This window comes from Budorcas taxicolor, chromosome 20 (genome assembly GCF_023091745.1).
Source record: "Budorcas taxicolor isolate Tak-1 chromosome 20, Takin1.1, whole genome shotgun sequence".
NCBI lineage: Eukaryota > Metazoa > Chordata > Mammalia > Artiodactyla > Bovidae > Budorcas > Budorcas taxicolor.
The window spans coordinates 70,847,619-70,874,248 of NC_068929.1; the positions used below are offsets into that span (position 1 = coordinate 70,847,619).

Below are 26,630 nucleotides of genomic sequence, written 5' to 3' on the forward strand. Positions count from 1 at the left end.
GAAGTTCTATAAGAAAATTTCAAAGTCCTTTTCCCCACTATGACTCATGAACCATAACAGGTTCAAGACCTCCAGAGATTTTTTTTTTTTAACCTTCACCACCTCTTCTTCCAAGAGAGGACACGGGCCATCAGAAAAGGCTACCTACTTGGCATGGTCAAGGCCTCCCAGGCTTACACGGGAAAGTCCAGGTTGGCACATGAGCTGAATCCCTGGCTGATCTACGGGAAAGTGCTCGTCCTCCCGTCTCACAAAAACTACACTTAGCCGTGACTCGAGGGCTTGTTTTTCTTAAGATCAATATTAAATGGAAGGGCAAGATGTAAACTGAAGTGTCTTGTTTCTCTTATGCCCCCAAACAAACTCTTTCAGGCCAAATCAAATTTTCTCATCCACAGGGTGGTCTGGGGCATGCCAGGGCATCCGTGCCCCTTTAAACTCCTGCTTTCCCGCAGTGACCTTTCTCATGTATGAATGTGGATTATGTGAGAGAGGGCTTCCCTCGTGGCTCAGACAGTAAAGAATCTGCCTGCAATGCAGGAGACCTGGGTTTGATCCCTGGGTCAGGAAGGTCCCCTGGAGAAGGCAGTGGCACTCTACTCCAGAATTCTTGCCTGGAGAATCCCATGGACAGAGGAGCCTGGGGGGCTACAGTCCTTGGGGTCGCAGAGTTGGACACGACTGAACAAATGTTTCAGTTCAGTTCAATTCTGTGATGAGAGGGGAGGCGATGTTCTCTGATCAGCAGTTCATGATTCAAACTTTCAAGCAACAAATTGAAGAGGAGCCCATGTTGCCATTAAGTTTAAAATAATGAGCTAAAATTTCCCTAAGTCCTAGGCCTCCCAGATACAGACATGAGTAAATGTGATGAGGTCTGTCTGTCTGCAGGAAGTGACATACGTCTTTACTGATGAGTCTGAGGAATTTACTGTAAACACTTACCTACTAAGTATAGAGAAAAGTCGTGCTGACAACTTCAGGCCAATTGAGTTCCCTTATTATATATAATTTTTCTGTATACCCAATGCTAAACTGCTAATAAAAGAAAGCAGATTCATCTTCGAAAAGTTGGTCACTTGTCCTTACTCATGGTCGGGATCACATCCAAACTGCTGACTAACTGGTGGAGAATATAACAGTGTTTTGATTACTTAAAAGTTAGGGAGTCAGAAAACATGTAAAAGAAGATGGATTCAGGGTCATTAAGCCAATGAAAAATCAGGGTTGAAACACTGTGGGCACATTCAGTTCACAACCAGACACCTCAAGTACTAAGAATCTGAAGAGTGAATTTGACAATGAGAGGCTTTCTTGGAAAACTTGATCTTCCAAGAAAACACATTTCTGAGCATGAAAAAAAAATCTTGCATTTTTATTATTATGTGGTGCAAAGAAATTAGTAAACTCCCTGAAAGCAACTGTTTATTACTGCATGGCTAGAGAAGAGTTTTACTAATCGGCACAAAAATCAATAAGCATACTTCAGCATGCATTTAACTTTCCAGTATCACTGAACAAAACAGCTTTGGGCTCCAGACTCTTATCAGTCATTCCCAGGGTCACATTTTGATTTGACGATTGTACCCATGATTAATGTCATGGAGACAATTTTTCTCTCAGACTAGGACTGCTCTCTTTCCATGAGTTCTTCTATATTTCTTGGCAGTTTAAAACCCAAACTCTTTCATGATGCTGATTTTCCCTGCAAGCCCACACTTTGGATCCCTGATGCATGCACTTTTCAGGTTTTCAGAGCACATTTCAAAAATTTTACAATGTTTACATATCTTCATCAAGACCAGTAAGATGAAAAAGAATTACATTTTTAGGGATATAAAATTTATACAAAGGATTTGAGATATAAAAACATTTAAAAATTTCCTTGTCAATACACTTCTTTGTTAGAGAAAGCAGAATCCTTCACACACACACACACACACACACACACACACACACACACACCCCTAAAAATTTGAGTAGCTGCATGAAGCAGCTAAAAACAGTGCTGACAATCCCCAACCTGACTCCAAGAGAACAGTGTACAGGGAAGAGCAGACGTTGAAAGGACCCATTGTGTCGTGTCAGTTGAAGAAGAGTGTGAATGCTGCCCTTCTGGGAACAGAAATTTTAAAAAGCGATCAAGTGTATATCCCTAGAGTACAGGTTTATATTACAGGATTCAGATTCGTTACTCTTGTCGTTTAGTCACTTAGTCCTGTACGACTCTTTTAGAACCCCATGGACTGAAGCCCACTAGACTCCTCTGTCCATGGGATTCTCCAGGCAAGAGGACTGGAGCAGGTTGCCGTGCCTGCTTCCAGGGGATCTTCCTAACCCAGGGATCGAACCCATATCTCCTGAGTTGGCAGGCAGGTTCTTTACCACTGAGCCACCAGAGAGGCCCAGGATACAGATATCATCCACAAAATTCTCACCCTTCCAGGGTGGCACAGGATATGGAAAGCAGCCACCATTCCTTCAGGTGGTAAAATGTACCATCTTGGCTGAGGTCTCAGGGTAAGGTCCTCAGAGGAAGGACCACAGCTGCAGGCTGGTGGTCAGGATGCAACTCAGAAGGCATGCTATGAGGTCTGGAGAAGCGCTGGAAGAGGCAGAAGGAAAGGGAAACTGGCCACTGGCTTGCTATCACAGGTGGGCATGGGAAGCTGCCCATCGGATGATAAGCAACACACTGGGAGCACAGCCAAGAGGAAAAACACCCGTGACCTTGCCCAAATGGTGGTCAGGGAACAAGACGAATTAATTCATGCAACAGAAAAAAAGAAAATCGAACCAGATTTCCCGCATTGTGGGCAGATTCTTCTCCAGCTGAGTTACCCCGGAGGCCCTTATAAATGTATGTAGCTATATAAATCTATAATTATGTTTATATACACACATATACAGTTTTTATATTTCTAAAGAATTCTGTGCTAGTAAAACTTTGCTTACCTTGAAATACTTGTATTGGTTTCTAGAAACACCTTAGCCCAATTTTAAGCTTCAACATCACCGCCAAAGGCTGTCCTTTACAATCTATATGAGATAAATTGCTTCAGTCGTGTCCCACTCTTTGCGACCCTATGGACTGTAGCCCGCCAGGCTTCTCTGTCCATGGGAGTCTCCAGGCAGGAATACCGGAGTGGGCTGCCACGCCCTCCTCCAGGGGGTTTTCCCCACCCAGGGATGGAACCTGCATCTCTTATGTCTCCTCCACTGGCGGGCAGGTTCTTCACCACTGGTGCCACGTGGGAAGCCCCAGGATCTATATATTTGTATGTTTCCCCCGGTCTTCCTTCATTTCTTTTCTCTCTCTGACTTTCAAGTCTACTAATTTTTTTCTTGTGATAATCTGCTACAAATTCTTAAGGTAAGGTGGTTTCATGTGTTAAGTTTTTTCCCCAAGAACATATAATTGAAATGAGAGCGATGATTCTCACGCTCTCCTTGACAAAGCTCAGACATGTGAGTGTGTTTAAAGAGACCTAAGTAGCCACTTCCCTCCCGTTTCCAGCCAGCATGCGAGTATTTTGAAAATAAGGAAACATGCTCTTTGCATCTCCTTTACAATGGGGGACCCCAACCCCCGGGCCACAGATGGCCCGTGTGCCAAGGCCCCTTAGGAACCTGGCTACACAGTAAGGAGGGGAGCGGCCGGTACCCCTGAGTCTGGGGACTGCTCCGATGGGACTCGGCGGACCCAGCCGTGAACGTCCAAGGCACCGGGAGACACACAGCCAGCCGCGGGGCTCGTACCTTAAAAACCTGTGCAGGTACTGGCGGCTGCAGGGGGACCAGTAGAAGACCCCGTTGCGTCCTGCCAACGTGGGGGACATTATGTGGCCTTCCGACTTCTTGCACACGTTCCCCTCTCCGTCGTGGACCATGCCGAAGCTGCGGGAGAGAGACGGGTCTGTCAGAGCAAAGAACAAGGTCAGCGATCGCACGCGCTCAAACCAACACAGGTCAGCCCTGCGAAGACCCCTCCTCCTGTGTGCTAGGCAGGCCGGCAAGGGGAAACCAAACCGGGGAAAATATCCACGTGGTCATGGACGCTTCTGGGAGAAACTACCATTTGTGCAGCTATTGAAAGTGCCCACCATCTAAACAGAGCCCACGGCCAGGTATCTGGGAAGGGCAGGCGCTTCAGTTATAAAAAAGCATTTCCAGTGCGGGGTGTGGGCGTGCGTGCTCGGTCACTCAGTCATGTCTGACTCTTCAGACTCCATGGATGGTGATCTGCCAGGCTCCTCTAGCCATGGGACTTCCTGGGCAAGAGTACTGGAGTGGGTTGCCATCCCCTTCTCTGGGGATCTTTCCAACCCAGGGATTGAACCAGGTCCCCTGCATTGCAGGTAGGTGTTTTGCAGATGGTCAAAACCCAAAACGCCAACAGTGCACCCTTACTGTCACTTGAGACAGCTGCAGCCTTGAGCTTATAAGAATCCCACTGACAGCTGCTGCCTATGCCCATTAAATCAGCTGCTGCTTCTTAACTTCCTGAAGCTAGTCTGGTAGGATTGCCTCAGGTTGCCATCTTCATCCACCTCAGAAGAGCACAACTTGCTGCATTAGGAAGGAAGCCTGGGGACTTGGGAGCTCCATGACCTTGAAGACGTCCCATCAGGGCGGATACACTCTTGGAGAGTCAAGCCATTTTTGGCCTTTAGTGTCTGGTACCCACTTGCTCAGGCTTCCCTGGCAGCGCAGCTGGTAAGGAATCTGCCTGCAGTAAGGAGACCCCAGTTTGGTTCCTGGATCAGGAAGATGCCCTGGAGGAGAGCATGGCAACCCATTCCAGTATTCTTGCCTGGAGAATCCCCATGGACAGAGGAGTGCGGTGGGCTACAGTCCATGGTGTCACAGAGTTGGATGCAACTGAGCGACTTAGCACAGAGCCCACCCAGTCACTGTATGGAGTCCCAGAGAGCAGTTCCGAATGAGCAGGATACAGAAGGAAGGGGAAGGGAAGAGAGAGAGGACGCAAAGAGGGATGCACAGTTCCTGGAGCCATGTGGGCTTTCCTCTGCCGAGAACCCCATGATGAATGGAGGGAGGGGCACAGGGCTGGGAGACAGCGACACATGGGAGGTGGGCTCCCAGGGGGCCGGGGAATCTGCACTTGTGGCAGAGGCTGGAGACTCAGCTGTTTTCCTTAGAGCCGTTTAACACTATCAGGAAGAAGAAAGACTCCCATGTGTACACAATTTTTCAGGCAGGATATTAGGCACATTAAGTACTATTTTCTCACTACAGGTCTACGAGGTAGACATTATATTTGCAATGACAGTGAGATGGGAGGCTGGAGACAGGCTAGCCCAGGGCCTCAGAGCTGGGCCTGGAACCCAGTACTCTTGATGTCAGAGCTCGGGCAGGACCCACGCAATACTGTAACCTGAGCGTGGTTGAAGGGTGGGTCCAAGGAAGCCTGCTGCACAAACACTGCCCAACTTCTGCACCATCCCCGCTCATCACCCAGGGGGGTGCAGATGCGGTTATTGCGGCCTCCACCTGAAGTTCCCGTAAAGCACTCAGTCAAGGCGAAGGTTACCGCACGGCAGAGGGGATGTGCCTGAGAAATGGAGGATTCAGGCGTCATCCACGTGGAGGCTGCCTCGGGGAGAAAGTGATGAAGGTGAAATAGCAAAGTACCTCTCCCTGGATGGCCCTTGACTCGAAGATGAATAAGACACATCAGGGTCCAGCAAGTGCCCTAGATGAATCTGCTACCAATCCTGCCTTCATTTCTAAGGAATTCAAAGCCACAGTATCCCATGTCTGGGGATTAAACATCTTCATCAAAGGCATTTTCAATGATTCTCAGACTTGTCTGAGCATCAGAATATCTGAGAAATGTACCATACACTGGCTCCCCAAAGCCCACCTGGTAGAGTTTTGATGTAGTAATGTTGGGGGTTGTTGTTGAGTCTCTCAGTCCTGTCTGACTCTCAGTGACCCCATGGACTGCAGTTAGCTGGGCTTCCCTGTCCATCACTATCTCCTGGAGTTTGCTCAAACTCTTGTGCATTGAGTTGACAATGCCATCCAACCATCTCATCCTCTGTTGCCCTCTTTTCCTCCTGCCCTCAATCTTTCCCAGCATCAGGGTCTTTTCTAATGAGTTGCCTCTTTGCATCAGGTGGCCAAAGTATTGGAACTTCAGCTTCAGCATCAGTCCTTCCAATGAATACTCAGGGTTGACTTCCTTGAGGATTGACTGGTTTGATCTCTTTGCAGTCTAAGGGACTCTCAAGAGTCTCCTCTTGAGAGCATCAGTTCTTCAGCGCTCAGCCTTCTTTATGGTCCAACTCTCAATATCCATCCATAACTACTGGAAAAACAATAGCTTTGATATATGGACCTTTGTCAGCAAAGTGATGTCTCTGCTTTTTTAATATGCTGTCTAGGTTTGCCATAGGTTTATTCTTTACCATCTGAGCCATCAGGGAAGCCCAAGTTGGGGGTTAGGTTCTGGTGTTTGGGTGAATCCTAACAAAATGATTCTGATATCCACCCAAACTTTAGCACTACTATGTTTCAAGTTGTTCTTCGAAGCAATACAAGCCCAAAACTGCACTGAGGGAGTGTGGGGAATCAGCCTAGTGGCATGAAAGCGGCACTCAAGAATCACAGTTGATATTAACATTAATACCGTCATGGAAGAATGAATAGGGCACATTCTGGAGATAAGGTTGGTATTTGGCAGCTAAGAAATAAAATTACTATTCAAGTTGTACATGCCAGACATTTTTTTTTTTTTTAAGCTTCCATGACTCACAGTACTTTATTCCAAGTGGTTACTATTCTATATTTTAAAACAATACATATTCCCTCTTTCTTGTGTACTAGCTTTTAAGTTTCTAGAGAACAGAAGGTCTTCTTAACTGTGCTCAGAGACCCAGCACCAGTGGACTTTCTAGCTCATAACAGGTGCTCCAATGATGTTTGTTGAATGAATAAGAAAAACCCTTCCAGCTATAACACCAACTCAAATACCCAAATGTAGACATCATTTCAGATCAAACTGGACTTGAGAATTATATTCAGTGTCACATGCTTTTAATGTCTTTTACAGAATTTTCTTGAGTTATTCAACTACATCAGCCAGTATGTCCTTACTACCAAGGATATACCCAGGCCTCTCAGGTGGTGCTAGTGGTAAAGAATCTGCCAATGCAGACTTCAGAGACATGGGTTTGATTCCTGGGTCAGGAAGGTCCTCTGGAGGAGGGTGTGGTGACTCACTCCAGCATTCTGGAGCCTGGTGCGCTACGGTCCATTGGGTCGCAAAGAGTCGGACATGACTGAAGTGACTTTGGCATGTATGCACGCAATGATATACCCAGGATGAACAAGCATGTTTAGAGGTTGCATCACTATTTTAGGCCGATCAGACAGCAGTGGTTAAGACAAAGGGAAGACCCTTTGGAAGTAACGCTGGGTCAGAGTCATCTGGAAGGTAGACCACACGCTGGCTGTGATGATGGCGTCACAGGCAGGACCTGTCCAGACTCCGGTGCAGGCTTTTCCAGAAGCAAACCCGTCCTCCCTGACAGACAGGAAGTCCACGTGGGGACGGCAGCCAGGCGGGACTCTTGAAGCCAGGGCAGCTCAGATAACCTGGGAGAACATGAGTTGTAGCAGTGGGAGAACCTCCAGCCAGGGTCTTGGCCCTGTCATTCACAAGTGGTTTGATGTGGAGCAAATTTTTCAAGTTCCTGAGTCTCAGTTTTCTCATCTACAAAATGGGATAATAAAACTCTCCTCTTAAACTGTTCAGCATATCTGGCACCATGCATGTCAAAAAAGGAAAATTCAAAATATCTCTTTCCCTGATTCACATGTAGTCTTGATCAAATCTCAAGACACCCAGATGCCAGCTATCACTTGCATACATAACTTTGGTGTATGTGTGTGTGTGTGTGTGTGTGTGTGTGTGTGTGTAAGGGTGTTAATGAGGAGGCGGTTCAGCTGAAGATCAATGGGTTTCGAATACTTTTGGTCACAGAAACAAAAATCTTAAGAGGAATGACAATAAATAAAATTGGTAAGAAATGATGCTCCAACCTGCTGGGGCTCCTGGGGGACAGTCTGACAATCACCACATCAGATGATCTTTAAGCAACTATTGCTTTGATATTCTTTAAACCCTTAAAATCACCCAGGGCCTACCTGGTCCAGCTAGGGGCTCAGGCTGATGGCGGAGAACAGCCACAAATCAGTGAGGTGCACACGTCACCATCCAGTGCTCGGAAGGGCATCTAATAGCATCAGCTAAGGATGGCTAAACAGAATGGTATCCGCACACCGATTCTGCTTCTTTCCAAAAGCCTTCCCTGACCTTCCTTGACATCCTGCCATGCTTGCAGCCCTCACTGCTTGACCTCCCGCATGCCATGTCTATCTCACCTTGCTTTAGGCTTTTGAGGGCACGGATCACTAGTCGGTTTGTAGAATCCTGCACAATGGTCTGCTGGCAGAAGGCAAATTGTGCCTGGTGAACGGATCAGTGCGTGCATGTGTGTGTGCGGTCATGTCTGCCTCTCTGTGGCCCCATGGACTGTAGCCCACCAGGCTTCTCTGTCCATGGGATTCTCCAGGCAAGAATACTGGAGTGGGTTGCCATGCCCTCCTCCCGGGGATCTTCCCGACTAAGGATCGAACCTACATGTCCTGTGTTGGCAGGCGAGTTCTTTACCAACCAGGAAGCCCCCAAATGGATTGGTAAACAGTAGAAAAAAGAGCGGGGCGGGGGCAGGATGATGGCTCATGCATACTCTTGAGTGCAGTATGTTTAATATCTTCTTGATGGTCTGTGATGACCATGAAAATTATGTATTTAAGCCAACTTCATATACAAGCAATGCTCAGCTCAAGTAACAGAACTCAGATTGCACCTGCTTTAGGCAGAGTACATCATGAGAAACGCTGGACTGGAAGAAACACAAGCTGGAATTAAGATTGCCTGGAGAAATATCAATCACCTCAGATATGCAGATGACACCACCCTTATGGCAGAAAGTGAAGAGGAACTAAAAAGCCTCTTGATGAAAGTGAAAGAGGAGAGTGAAAAAGTTGGCTTAAAGCTCAACATTTAGAAAACGAAGATCATGGCATCCGGTCCCATCACTTCACGGGAAATAGATGGGGAAACAGTGGAAACAGTGTCAGACTTTATTTTTGGGGCTCCAAAATCACTGCAGATGGTGACTGCAGCCATGAAATTAAAAGACGCTTACTCCTTGGAAGAAAAGTTATGACCAACCTAGATAGTATATTCAAAAGCAGAGACATTCCTTTGCCGACTAAGGTCCGTCTAGTCAAGGCTATGGTTTTTCCTGTGGTCATGTATGCCCAATATGCTACTGGAGATCAGTGGAGAAGTGATTGCATTGATTAAGTTATAAAACATCCTGTTTCATAGGTGAAGTTTGGCATAACTGACTCAATGGACATGAGTTTGGGCAAACTCCAGGAGTTGGTGATGGACAGGGAGGCCTGGTGTGCTGTGGTCCATAAGATAATAAAGAGTTGGACACGGCTGAGTGACTGAACTGAACTGAAATATAATTACTGCATAAATGTAATTGCCACAGTGAACGATGTTAGTAATACGCCCCCTTACGCACGGACAGTGAGCGGGAAAGAGAGGCGGGGAGGCGGGGTGACCTGGGAAATTGGGATCGACGCATGTACACTATTGATCATTGCCGTTGTCCAGTCTCTAAGTTGTGTCTGAATCTTTGCGACCCCAGGGACTGTGGTCCATCAGGCTCCTCTGTCCACGGGATTCTCCAGGCAAGAATCCTGGAGTGGGTTGCCATTCCCTATTCCAGGGGATCATCCCAACCCAGGGATGAAACCCAGGTCTCCTTCATTGCAGGCAGATTCTTTACCATTTGAGCCATCAGGTTGCTGACACAGATGCAAATTTCCATTCGTGACATGCACGACCCTATTCAGAATAACCACACAGGGCTACCGTTCCAGGCTGTTTGCTACGGCAGCTGGCACCTGCCTTTTCTGGGCACACCTCCCACTGGACTTCCTATTTCCTTAATACGGTCAGAAGCCATTTCACTGGTGACATGAAACACTCAGGGCTCCCAGCCTCTCTGACTCTTGCACAGCGGTCTCAACGAGCAGGTGCTGGAGAAGGAGCTGCTCATTTCCTGGGGTCAGTTCTGTTTGGAGTGGGGCCTCCCTGCACCCACACCCCTAGAGTCCCTTTCCTTCCTCCCATCTATATCCCCACTTGCAAACAAAAACACTTTGCTCTTATTTGGAAGGAATTCTTTTTCCACCTACACTGAGCCCAGTGACAAAAGGAATAATAGCTGGCTTCTAAGAAAAGGGGCTTCTCAGGTGGCACTCATGGTAAAGAACCTGCCTACCAATGCAGGAGACCCGGGTTCGATCCCTGGGTCAGAAAGATTCCCTGGAGAAGGAAATGGCAACCCACTCCTGTATTCTTGCCTGGAGAATCCCATGGACAGAGGAGCCTGGTAGGTTACAGGTCATGGGGTCAGAGAGTTGGACAGAGAGTTGGACACGACTGAAGCGACTTAGCACAGATGCATCCACTCTAGGAAAAAAATAAAAGCAAACGCTGATGCTCGTTGACACGGAAGATGGGGAGTCTTGACTTGGATGCAGAGTTGAATTGAGTTAAATTCACCAGCTGTGGCTGCCAGGACTGCCAGGGCCCAGATCACAACTGCTTGTCTAACGCTGGTTTGTTCAGCCCTTGATGACTTAAATATTTCTTACCTTGATTGTTTAATTAAATTCTGGTATGGTTCAGAGGACAGCAAGAGCCCCATGTCATAAAAATAATGGGAGTTTTTGAAGTTTTAACTCCAGCAGCCCATGTACAATTATGATTTAATTGAAAGCTTTGTAAAGTGTAGGTGCAATTTTCTAGGCACTGAAAAAGTCAATCATTACCTGTAATGATGAAGGGATCAGTAATAAGATATAAAGCTTCACTTTCAGGGCATTAGTTCACACAGAACCTAAGTCTGCATGGCCTCTGTGAGATCCTATTAAAGGGAGGCACACATGTCCACACACACACACTCATTCACACACACACACAGATGCTTTGAACAGGTCAGGATGATACAAGTGGCCTCAGTCCAATTTCTGACCGGATGGAGAAGTCAGCTTTGCAAAAACCAAATGACGAACAAAGCCTTTTGCAAATTTTGTGATTAGCAAAATCACGAGAATGAAAGTAAAATTAGAAAAAAATTGTAACTCCTGCTTGTGCGCTTTCTAGAAGCTTCAAGTGCAATTTCAATCCAGAAGAAAAACATTTGTGTTATTACTGCTGATGCTCATATAAACAAGGCAATTGCAGAAAGTCAGCAAGTAAGCCCCACTGAGTAAAAAAAAAAAAATAACTTTTTAAGTAGATGGTGCCTCAAAGTGAGACTAAGAAAGCTTGTTTAAGAATAACAGCTGCTAGAAATAATTGACAAAAGTGTTTCATTTTTACAGGAATAAAGGTAAGCTTCTTACTTTAAAAGATATTGCTAATGACAAGCCACCCATTGCTGAGAATTGCTTGGTCCTGCACTGGTCCATCCATCTGCCAAGGCCCCAGGCTCCCCATTCGCCCTGTTGCTGCTTCAATTCACAACTGACAACAGTGGGCACGTGGGGATGTGGGAAGCCAACCAGCTCCTACCAGACTGAATCTCTTGTCTTGTCTGCGTTCCCCAAATCCTGCACACCAACCACAACCCACCTCTGCAAATGATCAGAGTGACATCAGAACGCAAACTTTCGAACAGTAAGTTACTGACGTTTACCATCCTCAGTTACGTGGGGTCCTTCTGCAGGAGCTAACCAGGGAATGCAGTCAGCCCACAGGACCAAGCTCAAGACACAGGACAGAGGAGCAGGGACAGACAGACGAGTCTGCAGTGTGTGGTTGTTTGCACATGTGTGAGCAGGAACAGATGAAGAGAGGAAGCAAAGAGCAAACGTGCGGGTCACCACCGCTTGAGACCGTGCACAGAGAGACATTCAAACGAAATAGATGCACCTACGTGAGCATCTCCTACGGTCCACGGCATTCCTGCTGGAATGTCCCTTTGCAGACGTCACCTACCCATCACCGTCTCAAGACAAACATCCAGTCCAGAGAGGACGCCAGCCTCCACCTTCCGAGGGAGATGCACTCACTTGTGTCCAGACTCGTGGGCAATGGTGAAGGCCAGTCCGAGACCTGTGTCCTCATTAATTGTACAGCTGCGGTATTTACTGCACATGCCGCTGATGGGTGCGAATCCTACGAGACAAACGGATGCAAAGAACATACAGGCCCAGCACTGGAGGAAAATAGAGACGGGGGCATAGCACACGTGTGTGTTCCCCTCCGTCCTTCAGAGACGCCTGGTCCTCGGCTTTGTCAGATGAAACGTGAGACAGGAAACCCCCGTAAAGGGCCCTGAATAACGTGGGAGGGGGCCTTTGTTCTCTCTTCATGGAAACAGTCCACAGCTCTATGTCATGTTCAAGTTACCGCTTACAAGGGGGGCAACATCCAAGGGGGGTTCCGTGCTGAAGGAGGAGAATTTCAGCTTTTTTCCTACAAACGTCTGTGTCCTCAGAGGCCCGACACAAAGTGCTGTAGAGAGTGGGTGTCGGTGGCTCTCACGGCCACTCCAGGGTGGACGACCTGCCGGGTGGGGGAGTCAGCATCTGTCCTGCTCATGGGTATAATTTAAGGTGGATAAAATGATACAGTGTAGAATCAGCAGAGGGAGCAAGCACGTGGGGACATGCCTGGGGGAAAGCAGGCCCGAGGATCCGGGGCCTTCTCCGCAGTGGCCTTGCAGAAAAGGACTCAATCCCCCGCAGGAGGAATAACACCGACCAGGTTTCTCAGCAGAGGCTCAGGTCCAGGCGTTGGCTGGGGGCTGGCCACAGGGCACCTCTGCCTGGTGTGGGCCCCGGGTCCAGGCCCCAGAAGGAAAGCAGGCGTTCCCGGTCAGCCTCACTGCCTGCACGGTGTAGGCCCAGTGGGTCAGGCTCACCAGCTGGGGGCCGGGAACCCTGCTGGATACCACAGCGACACAGGTGGCTGAGGGCCCACTTTGTATGCAGGCTTTTCTGGGAACAAGGAGTCAGGACTGACCTCTATCAAACCCAGCCTTGTTTGAGTGTTTTTGTAACAGAGAAGTCTCTTTGGAAAGAAATGGAGAAATAGATAAAAGAAAAAAGTCCAGGAGCACCTCTGTGCATAGCGCACTGTTTACAGTATTTTACACCATTTGCACAAAAACCGCCTCATGGACGTTGCCCGCCTTGTAACCTGTAACTTCAACATCGCACAGAACTGTGGACTGTTTTTCCACAAAGAGAGAACAGACGCCCTTCTCCCACATTAGTCAGGGCCCTTTGTGTGATTGTCCAAGGGTTTCCTGTTTCACATTTCACTGTTTACACTGTTTGGAAAAGTATAAAAAAGTTTTGCATCATAAAGTACCACTAAGATAGTCAGCCCTTTAAATATGCTAAAGGTGACTAAGACTGAGATATTTATAGAGAAACAGAAAGATGAAGAACACAATATTATTGCAGTATCTCTATAAATATTCATAAACATATTTCTTTCCTATCATGAGAGACCCACTTGGACCTCTTGATCCCACTCTCACAATTAGAGGGAGAAATGGAAGAAATTATTTCTTAAATTGGAAGAGACAGGAGTTCTTGAATCCTTGAGAACTTTCCGTGGGAAAGAAGTGATTTTGGTGATGACAAGCACACTTTTATGTTTGGCCAACGTTCATGCAGGGAGGGCGTCTGTTTCTTACAAAGGCACTCGGCAGCAGCTGCCGCTTAGGGATCCGGGAGGGAGGTGAGAACCCTCCGTATCCCGGGCTGCTGACGGCGCACGGCACACACGAGTCTGTCCCAGCCCCAGCGGAGGCTCTTACCCAGGGTGTCACAGGGCTCGTTCTTCCAGGAGCATATGTCCAGGCCGGTGAGTAAGATGGCGTGGTCATGGCGAGCGCCATCTCTCCCCGTCAGTCCGGACTGCCACTGGCAGAAGCTGCTCAAGCTGTGGTCCGCGTGGTGGCTTATCACCAGCCCTGGCTGCGTGGGGGGGCGCCCGAGAGCCCGAGGTAACAGGAAGAAAGCATGTCAAGCAACTGCACCGGCACTGTCATCACCGCAACTAGCACTGACTTGGGTTTCAGTGACGTGGGTGAATCTGAATGGCAGACGGACTAATTTACCCATCTCATGTATTAAAATCCAAAGGAGGGTGTTGTATATAAAACTTGTAGGTTCAGTGTAGGCGCTCATGTCCCTTTCTCTCGTTCTGTACAAAAACAGTGGGGATGCATTCGATTGCTGATCACATTTCGATGACCCAAGAAACATTACTTCTGTGTCTGTAACTCTTCTAAGAGTTATTATTACAGTGTTAAATTAGGTTGTAAGAAGGGGCTGCTCAACTGACAAAGCTTTATTTCTTTATGTCTAGAAAGAAGTTTCTTTATTTCTAGAAAACAGGCTGGACCTAGAAGGCTAGTTCCAGATGACGTTCAGCCTCCTCCATGTGTTGCTGTTGTTCAGTAGCTAAGTCATGTTTCACTCTTTGGTGACCTCAAGGACTATATCCCGCCAGGCCCCTCTGTCCATGGGAATTCCCAGGCAAGAATACTGGAGTGGGTTGCCATTTCCTCCTCCAGGGGATCTTCCCAACCCAGGGATCAAACCCACATCTCCTGCATTGGCAGGCAGATTCTTTACCACTGAGCCACCATGGTATATACTCTAAGTTCTAATAGATCAGCAATGAAAGATCAGAATGAAGGTCACCTGAACTCTTGGCAAAAGAAGAATTGGGCAGGGGGGCTGGTGAGAATAGCTCTCAAAGCTGGCAGATGAGTTATTTAAACCTTATCTAAAGGTTGATATATTTTCCTACGGACGGTCACAGGAAACCAGCTTAAACATCTCCATTTCAGGACCACAGATTGGTTAAAGCTTTTCTGACCAGAGTGCTGGGCTGGAACTGTGTCTCTCAGTCACTAACACGTTTTCTCCTTCAGTGTTTATCGTGTCTTTCCAGAGAGCCAAATGCACCCAAGCTTAATGCTGTACATCAACCATGGGACATGCCTTACATTCTTCAGCCGGTGATTTCCAGGAAAACTGCATTAATTAAAGCTAACACAGGTGTATGATCAAACGATAACCTTGCTTATTCTTTGCCGCTTGGATGAATTCCAAGGTGAAACGTTTTAATGCAGAGAATAATTAACCTGTCACCTGGGAATCCCTGCTTGTTCAGCAGCCCTCTCTGCAGACACAGACGAGAGGCAACGGAGTTGTACCTTGCTGACTATTCAGTCCAGAAACACGCCTGCCCTTGCACACCCCGCCTGCGTGGCAAGAGGGCCGCAGCCCAGAACCTGCAAATCTGAAGGCATCTGAGATCTTATCAAGGATCTCAGAGTTCATCTAAAAATTATTTGTTTCATAAACAAGACAGCTATGGCTAGCAGCAGACTCTGCTGAAACACCAGCAAGGGTGGAACTGGAGGCTGGGTGCCTGACTAGGACCCAGGCTTCACTCCCTGACGTCCAGTCAATGACCAGCTCAGGGCAAAATAGAACTGAGAGCCCGTTATGGCCAAGATACTCCCCCTTAGTTCTGCCACAAGATGCCCACCCGAGTCCTTACTGTGTCCTATAGCACCTCTGGGTGTCCACACAGGGATTCTGGAATGAAGGCACCAGAGAATCTTTTCCCCACTGCTCCCAAGATCCAGCATAATTTGGAAGTTTGCATGCAATGAGAGAAATGTGCCTGATATTCTGGGCTCTAAGAATAAAATGCTGAGACTGAAGGTGGTGAAGGTGAGTGTCAGCGGTTGGGAGATAAGAGTGCAAGCATGCAGGGCCACACAGTACGGTGCAACCTCTGGGCTATGGGGCGCAATTAAATGCCTTCTAACAAAAGACCCCACCTCCATCCTCAGGGCTCACAGTGGAACACGCTTCGTATTCCTAGTGTATTTCCCACCCAGGTGTTTACAGTAGTTCTTTCTGGGACTTCCACAGTGGTCCAGGGGCTAAAACTTCACGCTCTCAATGCAAGGGACCTAGGTTCAATCTCTGGTCAGGGATCTAAATCCCACAGGCCCCAACTAAAGCGCCCTGCATGCTGCAATGAAGATCGGAGTTCCTGAGCGTCTCAACTAAGACAGCGCAGCCAAATAAATGAATATATTTTAAAGTTACTTTTCCTTTCCATTTTCTTATTAGCCAAGCAAACGAGTATGTCTTACTTCTCTGCACAAAAATCACAAACAAAAGTCACATAAGCATTATGGGAACTGACAAAAAACTGACCGTATTAGACACACAATATCAGAACGTTTCTGTCCTCAAGGGAAAGAGAAGGAAAGAAGCCACAGAAAAATTACATTTAGGAAAATGAATAGTTATTTTGCACTTATTTTTCTGAGTGGGGGGAAGCTGCTTGTATCAAAGATAGGATACCTGTTCCTCTTCCAGAAGAATCAGGGCGACAATGGCAATGTTGATGTTCCCTCCTATTGTTCCGTCTTTGAATAAAGCAGACACCTGGGAAAGATAGATAATTCACGTCAGTCCCTACATATGACACCCTGTCCCCCAGCCCTTAGCTTGCAGTTCACAGCTGAAGGCCAGTTCCGTGGTCTCCCACTGACAGAGCAATGTTCGGTTTCTTACACTGCTAGACACACAGGGATGTGAAGTGAAAGTGAAAGTGTTAGTTGCTCAGTAGTGTCTGGCTCTTTGAGACCCCATGGACTGTAGCCTGCCAGGCTCCTCTGTCCATGGGATTCTCCAGGCAAGAATACTAGAGTGGGTAGTCTTCCCCTTCTCCAGGGGATCTTCCCAACCCAGGGACGGAACCCAGGTCTCCTGCATGGCAGGCAGGTTCTTCATCAGCTGAGCCACCAAGAAAGCCCAAGACACACAGGTATGGGAACATCTAATCACACCAACTATTGGGTCCTTATGGTTGGTGCCTGGAAATAAAACAATGGAGTCTGGGGAGGCAGGTCCCACGTGTTATCAAACACCAGTGAAGGGCTCACAAGGCCCCTTAGTTGGTAAGTGTCTTCATTAGACTACGAGGAAGTTTCTTTTTTAACTGACAGTGGTGATCCACAGGTAAGCACTCCCCAAGCTGTCCTAGTGAAAGATTCCAGAAGCATAAGAGAACTTCTTGGGAAAAGACCAAGAGGATACAAGAAAGAGAAGGAAATCAATGTAGAAAGATGGTGATCAAGGGGAGACGCAGACATTAGAGGTGAAGATCACAGGAGTAGAAACGAGTGATCAGAGTGATCAAGCATTTGATAAAGGCATCACCTCAGGCATTTGAGGTGATGAGTGAGGATGAGTCAACGGTCACAGGAAGCCCCAGGGAACTGATCTGGCACCAAGATGTGGAAATGCGGGAAAAGCTCAACAGAACAGAGGCGATGTTTGCAAATGGCAGAGACCTGCAGTGGCGGGTGCCTCTGGGTGCCCACCTCCCTCAGTCCCCTGGGAGACCGGAAACCACGAGGGTCTGGCCGAAAAATCGAGGACAGGGAGAGCAGCCATCCCGAATCACGGCAAACTGAGTCACATTTAGGGGCACTCTGTTTATCGGGAAGTGAAACGTATGTTTCAAATAAAACTATTTTAAAAATGCACGTCGATGGCCCCAAATCTTGTCTTCTGTTATGCAGATTCCACTTAGGTGGAATGGGGCTTAGACACCTCTCGCCACACTGCAGTAAAGACTAGAGCTGTCAAGCAGACACGAAGCCAGACACATTTTTATCTGCAGTGACATTAAAAAAAAATGATTGGAGTATAGTTGCTTTACAGTGCGCTGGTTTCTGCTGTACCGCGGAGGGAGCCAGTTATAGCTATTATATGTCTACGTTATTTGTTATTGTTCTTTAGTCACGAAGTCACGTCCGACTCTGTCATCCCACAGGCCGCAGCACGCCAGGCTCCTCTGCCTGTGGGATTTCCCAGGCGAGAACACTGGAGTGGATTTCCATTTCCTTCTCCTAGGGATCTTCCCGGCCCAGAGACTGAACCCCTATTTCCTGCACTGGCAGGTGGGCTCTTCACCACTGAGCCACCGGGGAAGCCCCACGTATACACACATCCCCTTGTTTTTGGATTTCATTTCCAATTAGGTCACCACTGCAGTGACATTGTAAACGGTGTACCGCTTCTTGTTCTGGTAGATAAAATAATGCATCTTTTATATTCATATTCCTAAAAAGATGAGCATTTCTATGTGCTGTGATTTAAGTCGCTTCAGTCACGTCCAACCCTTTGTGACCCCATGGACTGTAGCTTGCCGGGCTCCTCTCTCCATAGAATTCTCCAGGCAAGAATACTGGAGTGGGTTGCCATTCCCTTCTCCAAGGGATCTTCCCAACTCAGGGATCAAACCCAGGTCTCCCTCATTGCAGGCGGATTCCTTACCACCTGAACCACCAGGGGAGATGGGCATTTCTATAGGGCCATCTAAAATCACACATATATAATGCCAATGGGCAGACTTCCTGCACTCAAATGTCTCAGCATCCTCTTGGAGATTTCTCATAAATGGAGACATTGTAAACTTGAAATATGTTATCGGCTTACAGAGAGGACCAAATTGTTCATCCTCCAGATTTTATTCTCTGAAGGAGTGAAAATGGCTCTTCTGATTGGAGCATAGTAAAAGTGAAGGCGCTATCATGGATAAAATATTTCTTGAGTACATGAATCCACAAGTAAAAGTAGGAGGCAAACACACACACTCACACACACCGGGAGGCGGAATCACATGCATGACTCAAAGAGGAGGGCGTGCCTACCATGTTGAGAACTGTCAGCACGTAGGTGGTGATGTTTTCGTGCCCATGGTTTTGCATCATCTTTTTGTCAACCACAACCAGCGTCTCCACATTCAGCTCCTCATTCCTATGGGACTTCAGAAGGGACCGCTTTTGCCTTACACATGATTTATACTCATCCGGCAAGATGAAAAGGTCTTCTTTGGGAGGCTTGGGCATGTCTACAGGGGGGCATTTGGAGAGGGAATAAAAGCAAAGTCATCACACAAAACCAGTGGCAGAGCTCACGCTAAAGAAAATGGATTTTAAAAAAATGAATGTTCATGAAATGAACCATAAAACCCTTAAAACTATGATGTGAAACTTGTGTTAAGGTGGGACACGACATTTAAATAAAGTTTGCATAGCCTAGATGCCATAGAATTCATCATTATATTGACTTTTGTATAAACTTCTCCTGATTTAAAAAATTGGTCTGTATAGTCAAAGCTGTGCTTTTTCCAGTAGTCACATACGGATGTGAGAGTTGGACCATAAAGAAGGCTAAGCGCCGAAGAATTGATGCTTTCAAACTGTGGTGTTGGAGAAGACTCTAGAGAGTCCCTTGGACAGCAAGGAGATCAAACCAGTCAATCCTAAAGGAAATCAACCCTGAATATTCATTGGAAGGACCGATACTGAAGCTGAAGCTCCAATCCTTTGGCCTGTGAAGAGCTGACTCGCTGGAAAAAAACCTGATGCTGGGAAAGACTGGCAGCAGGAGGAGAAGGGGCCGACAGAGGACAGGATGGCTGGATGGCATCACCGACTCTGTGGACATGAGTTTGAGCGAGCTTTGGGAGTTGGTGATGGACAGGGAGGCCTGGCGTGCTGTGGTCCATGGGGAACACGACTGAGCGACTCAACAACAAAAACAAAAAGATCACTTTGGCTCTGAAGTGCTGGTGTCTAAAAGCAAGATGTTCCAAGATTGCGAACACGAGGATATGTGCAACAGGGCTCCGAAAAGTAGTCACTGACACAGCAATAAAATGAATAATTACTCAAAGAAGCGCTGTCTTACGTGGTGTTCTCATTTGAAGACCTTTAATGACCTAAGAGGTTTTAAAGTTGTTTCCCGGGTCTGGACACACAGCTGGAGAGTCTGTAGTATTTCCAGTGGGTTATAAATGCTCCAGACAGATCCACTGTAGAGCTGAATTTCCTCGAAAGTATTATAAATATTTACCTAGTTTAACTGGAAGACAAAATAGACTTGGTCCTCTTAGAGCAAGCTGTTTCAAAATAGTTTTGGCTTTGATAATCAGGAAGTTGACACTGTGCTAAAAATGGTCAGGTTTGGTGGGTGCCTCAGAAAATGTGGTTAGAATTGCTCCGTGTGAAAGTATGCACGTATTAGCTGGCAATACTTTACTGAGTTACTGAATTCAGTCAGTCAGTTCAGTTCAGTCGTGTCTGACTCTTTGCAACCCCATGAAGTGCAGCACGCCAGGCCTCCCTGTCCATCACCAACTCCCAGAGTTCACTCAGACTCATGTCCATCGAGTCGGTGATGCCATCCAGCCATCTCATCCTCTGTTGTCCCCTTCTCCTCCTGCCCCCAATCCCTCCCAGCATCAGAGTCTTTTCCAATGAGTCAACTCTTCCCATGAGGTGGCCGAAGTATTGGAGTTTCAGCCTCAGCATCAGTCCTTCCAAAGAACACCCAGAACTGGTCTCCTTTAGGATGGACTGGTTGGATTTCCTTGCAGTCCAAGGGACTCCCAAGAGTCTTCTCCAACACCACAGTTCAAAAGCATCAATTCTTTGGCACTCAGCTTTCTTCACAGTCCAACTCTCACATCCATGCATGACCGCTGGAAAAACTATAGCCTTGACTAGACGGACCTTTGTTGGCAAAGTAATATTTCTGCTTTTTAATATGCCATCTAGGTTGGTCATAACTTCCCTTCCAAGGAGTAAGCGTCTTTTAATTTCATGGCTGCAGTCACTATCTGCAGTGATTTTGGAGCCAAAAAAATAAAGGCGGCACTAATTCAAAAGGTGTGCCAGCTCTGCTCATGGAATACTCAGTTGGAAGACACTGTTTTGATTGACTGATACTCACATCCACTGCATTTTATCTCTCTTTGCTAAAATACTTGCAAACTTAAAAGAACTCTTGGGAGGATAACAGTTACACTGGCTACAGTTTGATAAGCACTCATCACATGCCATTTGCATTGATGCAGTTTGGATGTGGTCTCCCCCGTAAGAGATGTCTACGTATAACCCACTCACTCTCTACACCAGCCTTGGGTAGGAGTGAGGCCACCGAGACACGGGAGATGAACATCACTTTCTCAAAATCCCTCCCTAGAAGGCATTGGGGATGGATTTCAGATCTGGCAGTGTGGTCCCAGGGCCCTTAGTCTTAATTTCTGTAAGTCCAGGGTACAAGCAGAGATGGCAGCATAGCAGCTCCCCAGGCCCTCAGTACTGGAAAGAGGCAGGAGCACAGAGGTGGTGCTCTCACTGGCCTGGGGTCTGAAAAGCCCCTCAAAACAACTCACCCGCTCAATACGGTCCCACAGTGTCTTCCGCCACACGTGAGTCCCAGCTCAAAACCCACCCATGATGCCTCAGCTAGAAGCAGCAAGCTACTATTTGAGCCTGACGTTCAGAGTCACAATTGATTTTAAGCAAACCGGCCTGCTTTTCTCTGCCATTTTCAACAGAGAGAGATGCCTAAACCCACAGGAAAGTGAAAGGGTTAGCTGCTCAGTCATGTCCAACTCTTTGTGACCCCGTGGTCTGCCCATGGAATTCTCTAGGCAAGAATCCTGGAGTGGGTTGCCATTTCCTTCTCCAGGGATCTTCTCCACCTAGGGATGGAACCTGGGTCTCCTGCGTGGCAGGCAGATTCTTTACTGTCTGAGCCACTGCTGCTGCTGCTGCTGCTAAGTCGCTTCAGTCGTGTCTGACTCTGTGCGACCCCATAGACGGCAGCCCACTAGGGAAGCCTAAACACACAGGAAAATCCTTCATCTCCTGAACAGAGACTCTAGGGAAGAATCTTTGTAGGTGTAAACCCTGCTGAGACAGATGGAGATTCCTCCAGGGAAGCCCAAAGCCTCATGGATGGTGTGAGAATATCCTGTCCCACGCTGTCAGATAAGTGAGCCCTGAGGATTAAGTGCTCAGCCGGGAGGGATTGTGCCAATTCTGCTAGGCATGCCCCAGTGGCTCGGGGGGCCCCGGGCACAGAACTGCCACGTGCCCTGCAGGAGCGGGCAGAGATGGCAAGTCAACAGCACCAGATCAGCCACTGATGCCGCCCACCAGTGAGAGGCATTTTCCGCCACCTTTTCTCTAGTTTTATTATGAAAACATAGTGCTTTTCAGGGCTACTATAGCCTTCTACTTCTCTGTATATTCGTTTTATTAATTTTTGAGAGTTTAATATTGAAACTCCAACTAAAAATCTTCATCTACTTAAAAAAAAACTGTAATATATAGTGGAACTATCTGTAACCTTGTTCTGTATATTCCAAGACTCCTGTAAATGAGTTATCATACTTTCATAATTTAAAAAATTAAGATTAAAAAAGAAAAAAAACTGGCTACATTTTCCCATTTGCTAACTGCAAGTCTTATTGTATAATTTAGTGTGTTATTCAGATATCTCCCTCTCATCAACCAGACTCCACTACTGAGATTCTGAAATGCCTCTGGAGACAAATGCATCCACACACATGCACACAAACACACGTGCACAGACAGCCACACCAAACAGAACAACCGTCCTGCCCTGCATGCCCAGGTGCACTGCCTTTGAGCTGTGGGTCTGAATGACTCCGATCACCTCCAGATAAGAATGAAAGGGTCACATTCATTCCAGAAGGGTCAGCACTGCTGGATTGCTCAGGAACACTGAGACATCTGCGTTGGGCCCTGGAGCGGTCTGTCAAAGAGGTGTGGACAGCCCTGCCCGTCTTTCCTGCCTGGACCCAGGTGCTTGGTCATCTGTCTTTGACACAACGGAGTCTGTCCTGCTCTGACCACACCCTCACCGGGAGCCCCACCAGCACCTTCCTGGCTCTGACCTTGTCTGTGCCTGAGTCCCGCCTCTCTGTCTATTCCAACTGGTCTCACCCGGCCCTGATCTGTCTGGCCCCGCCCCTGACCTGCCTGGCCCCGCCCCCGGCCTGCCTGGCCCCGCCTTTGGTCTGTCCGGCCACGCCGCCCACCTCCTCCCTGTCTGCACAGACTCAGGAAGCCACTGCTGGTCAGTGTACCCTGTTCTGAGGCTCACTCAGCTGGACTTCCCTGACCCTCTCACCCTCCTGTTCGCTCTCCTTGTGCTCAACACTGTTCTTCATGCTGCCTCCCCTAACACCCCGCCCAGTTGGGTCAGTTTGGGATGAGATTTTTGAGACCATCTGAATGTAGTTTGAGGCTGATTTACAGGACGTGTGTTCAGGTGACACACGGGTGCAAACAGGTCAGCTGCGCTTGTTCTTCTGTCTTAGGTGCCAAGTGATTCTGGGTCATTCTCTCTTCTCTGCAGTGTGATACGGAGCCCCTGCATGTGCCCACACTTATGTGAGGGTGCTGGCCCAGCGGCCAATGAAGCTAAGCAGCAGAGAAAGGTGGGCTTCCAGAAGTGCCTTGGGGAAGGTTTGCTATTAATAACTAAAGCCATGCTTGAGGGGAAAGCTGAAGCAGAGGAGGACAAGTTCAGAAAACACTGAACTCCTATTCTTGAGTCTGTGAGAGCTTCCTGCATAAAACATAAGTATCATTTCTCTTCCTAAATGTTCATGATACAAACAAAGAGGACTTCGATAAAACCTTGGTAAAAAATTGTAGGTAAATTACACCATGCATCCTGTGTCTTCCGACATGATGAGTGAAGTATATAAACCTGCCTAGGGATAAATCACCTCAGTGGGAAAAGCATGTCAGCTTTAACAAATCTAGACCTCAAAAATATAGTTACTGGGTAGAGACACCAGGATTCCTTTGAAGATGTCTGGTAGAGGAGTCTACATTTCTGTGAATCATGTCATTTAGTCTGCCCAGGGAACAGCTCTTAAAATTAAAAAAAAAAACAAACCTTTATCCATATGCCATGGAAAGATGTTTTATCCTGAACATCCAGACGATGGGTTCTCTTTGGAATCATCACTTAGGATTAGCAAAGGTGGTCAATAAATTTCACCTCGAGGGAAGACTACTTTGAAGAAAATTAAAAATACTCCAGTGTCTTACTTAACATCTTAATCATTAAATTACAAAAAGAATCATCCTTACATACATTTCTTGCGTCTTCCACAGAAATGCTGCTTTTGTGGGTGCCTGAAGCTGAAGCCGTGTGGAGATTGATCTTCGTGGTGGAAGAGATGGTGGTTTTCCAGCCCCCACTTTTTCTCTATCATCGTGACCCGGTGGGGCCCCACGGCCAGTGGCTCAGTGGATCTCTTGTACAGGATGTGGGAGGGAGGCCTGCCCCCCGTGGAGTCATTGGGGCTCCCTGCCAGGTGTGAAGGGAGGGGCTTCAGGATGTAGTCCGCTTCCTGGGTTCTTATCATGCCTGACTGCAGAAGAGAGAGGGAGAAAGAAGTTGCATCGCTGCTTTATCATCTGCTCACAAACATGCTGTTCCCTCCAGGGAGAAACTTGGAATGAGAAATGACAACCCACTCCAGTATTCTTGACTGGAGAATTCCATGGACAGAGGAGCCTGGAGGGCTACAGTTCATGGGGTCACAAAGAGTCAGAGAAACACACACACACACACACACACACACACACACACACACACACACACAGTTCCCTCCAGGGAGAACCCACGTGGAAAAGGGTCACATAGGGGGCTGAGGATTAGGGGAGGAGGGGTCCACTACCAAGCCCTTTCCACCCATCTTTTCAGAAACAGTGGTGTGGAGGTCAAAGGATTTGACTCTTGGAGCAGAGAGAGATCTCACAGCACACCACTGGAAAAAATGGAGGAGAAAGCACACACCCAGCCCTAGATAGTAATACGGGTTGGGGTGGGTGGGGGAGCTCCCAAATAAAGACATAAATTTATAAACCCAATATAGTCATCTGTTTTCTTCTAGTTTTATGCACTATTCATTGAAGAAGGCCTTCTTGTCTCCCCTTGCTATTCTTTGGAACTCCTCATTTACTTGAATGAAACTTTCCATTTCTCCCTTGCTTTTTGCATCTCTTCTCTAGAAGAAAACAACAGAAGAGGAAAGCTTAGAGATCTCTTCAGAAAATTTGGAAACATGAAGGGACCGTTTCACCCAAAGATGGTGACAATAAAGGACAAAAACAATAGAGACCTAGTAGATGCTGAAGAGATCAAGAAGAGATGGAAAGAACACGCAGAAGAGCTGTACAAAAAAGATCTCAATGGACCAGATTATTATGGTGGTGTGGTCAGTCACCCAGAGCCAGACATTCTGGAGTGGGAAGTCAAGTGGACCTTAGGAAAAACTGCTGCTAATAAAGCTAGTGGATGTGATGGAATTCCAGTAGAACTATTCAAAACCCTAAAGGATGATGCCATCAAGGTGTTGCATTCAATATGTCAGCAAATCTGGAAAGGCCAGCAGTGGCCACAGGACTGGAAAAGGTCAATCCTCATTACAGTTCCCAGGAAGGGTAGTACTGAAGGATGTTCTAACCATTGCACAATTGCACCCATCTCCCTTGCTAGTAAGATCGTGCTTAAAATCTTGCATGCTAGGCTTCAGCATTTTGCAAACCAAGAACTTCCAGATGTCCAAGCTGGGTTTAGAAAAGGCAGAGGAACCAGAGATCAAATTGCCAATATTCACTGAATCATAAAGAAAGCAAGGGAATTCCAGAAAAATATCTTTCTCTGTTTCATTGACTACACTAAAGCCTTTGGCTGTGTGGATCATAACAAATTGTGGAAAGCTCTTAAAGAGTTGGGAATACCAGACCATCCTACCTGTCTCCTGAGAAACCTGTATGCGGGTCAAGAAGCAACAGTTAGAACCATGTACGGAACAACTGATTGGTTCAGGATTGAGAAACGAGTATGACAGGGCTGTCCGCGGTCACCCTGTTTTTTTAACCTATACGCTGAGCACATAATGAGAAATGCCGGGCTGGGTGAGTTACAAGCTGGAATCAAGATAGGTGGGAGGAACATCAACAACCTCAGATACACGGATGCTATCACTCTAAAGGCAGAAAGTGAAGAGGAACTAAAGAACCTCTATATGAGAGAGGAGAGAGTCAGCTTAAAACTAAATATTAAAAAACTAAGATCACGCCACCTGGCCCCACTACTGGATGGCACACAGAAGGGGAAAGTGTGGAAGTAGTGACAGATTACCTCTTCTTGGGCTCCAAAATCACTGTGGATGGTGACCGGAGCCATGAAATCAGAAGACAACTGTTTCTGGAAGGAAAGCAATGACAAACTTAGACAGTGTGTTGAAAAGCAGAGACATTACTCTGCAGACAAAGGTCTGTATAGTCAAGGCTATGGTCTGCCCAATGGTCATGTACGGCTGTGAGAGCTGGACCATAAAGAAGGCAGAGTGCCAAAGAATTGATGCCTTTGAACTGTGGTGCTGGAGTAGACTCCTGAGAGTCCCTTGGACTGCAAAGAGATCAAACCAGTTAATCCTAAAGGAAATCAGTCCTGAACATTCATCAGAAGGACTGATGCTGAAGCTGAAGCTCCAGTATTCTGGTCATTTGATGAGAACAGGTGACTCACTGGAAAAG

General features: G+C 47.2%; 1 protein-coding gene across 1 annotated transcript in view; it reads right to left on the reverse strand.

The window, feature by feature from the left end:
* ADAMTS16 (ADAM metallopeptidase with thrombospondin type 1 motif 16) overlaps positions 1-26,630 on the reverse strand; it is a 171,442-nt gene that overhangs the window by 101,459 nt on the left and 43,353 nt on the right. The window contains exons 3-8 of the mRNA XM_052659111.1: positions 24,175-24,454; positions 18,897-19,096; positions 16,537-16,620; positions 13,956-14,115; positions 12,196-12,301; positions 3,760-3,897 (exon numbers count right to left, since the gene is read on the reverse strand). Of these exons, the coding sequence (XP_052515071.1) occupies positions 3,760-3,897; positions 12,196-12,301; positions 13,956-14,115; positions 16,537-16,620; positions 18,897-19,096; positions 24,175-24,454 (968 nt within the window). The remainder of the gene's footprint in view (positions 1-3,759; positions 3,898-12,195; positions 12,302-13,955; positions 14,116-16,536; positions 16,621-18,896; positions 19,097-24,174; positions 24,455-26,630) is intronic.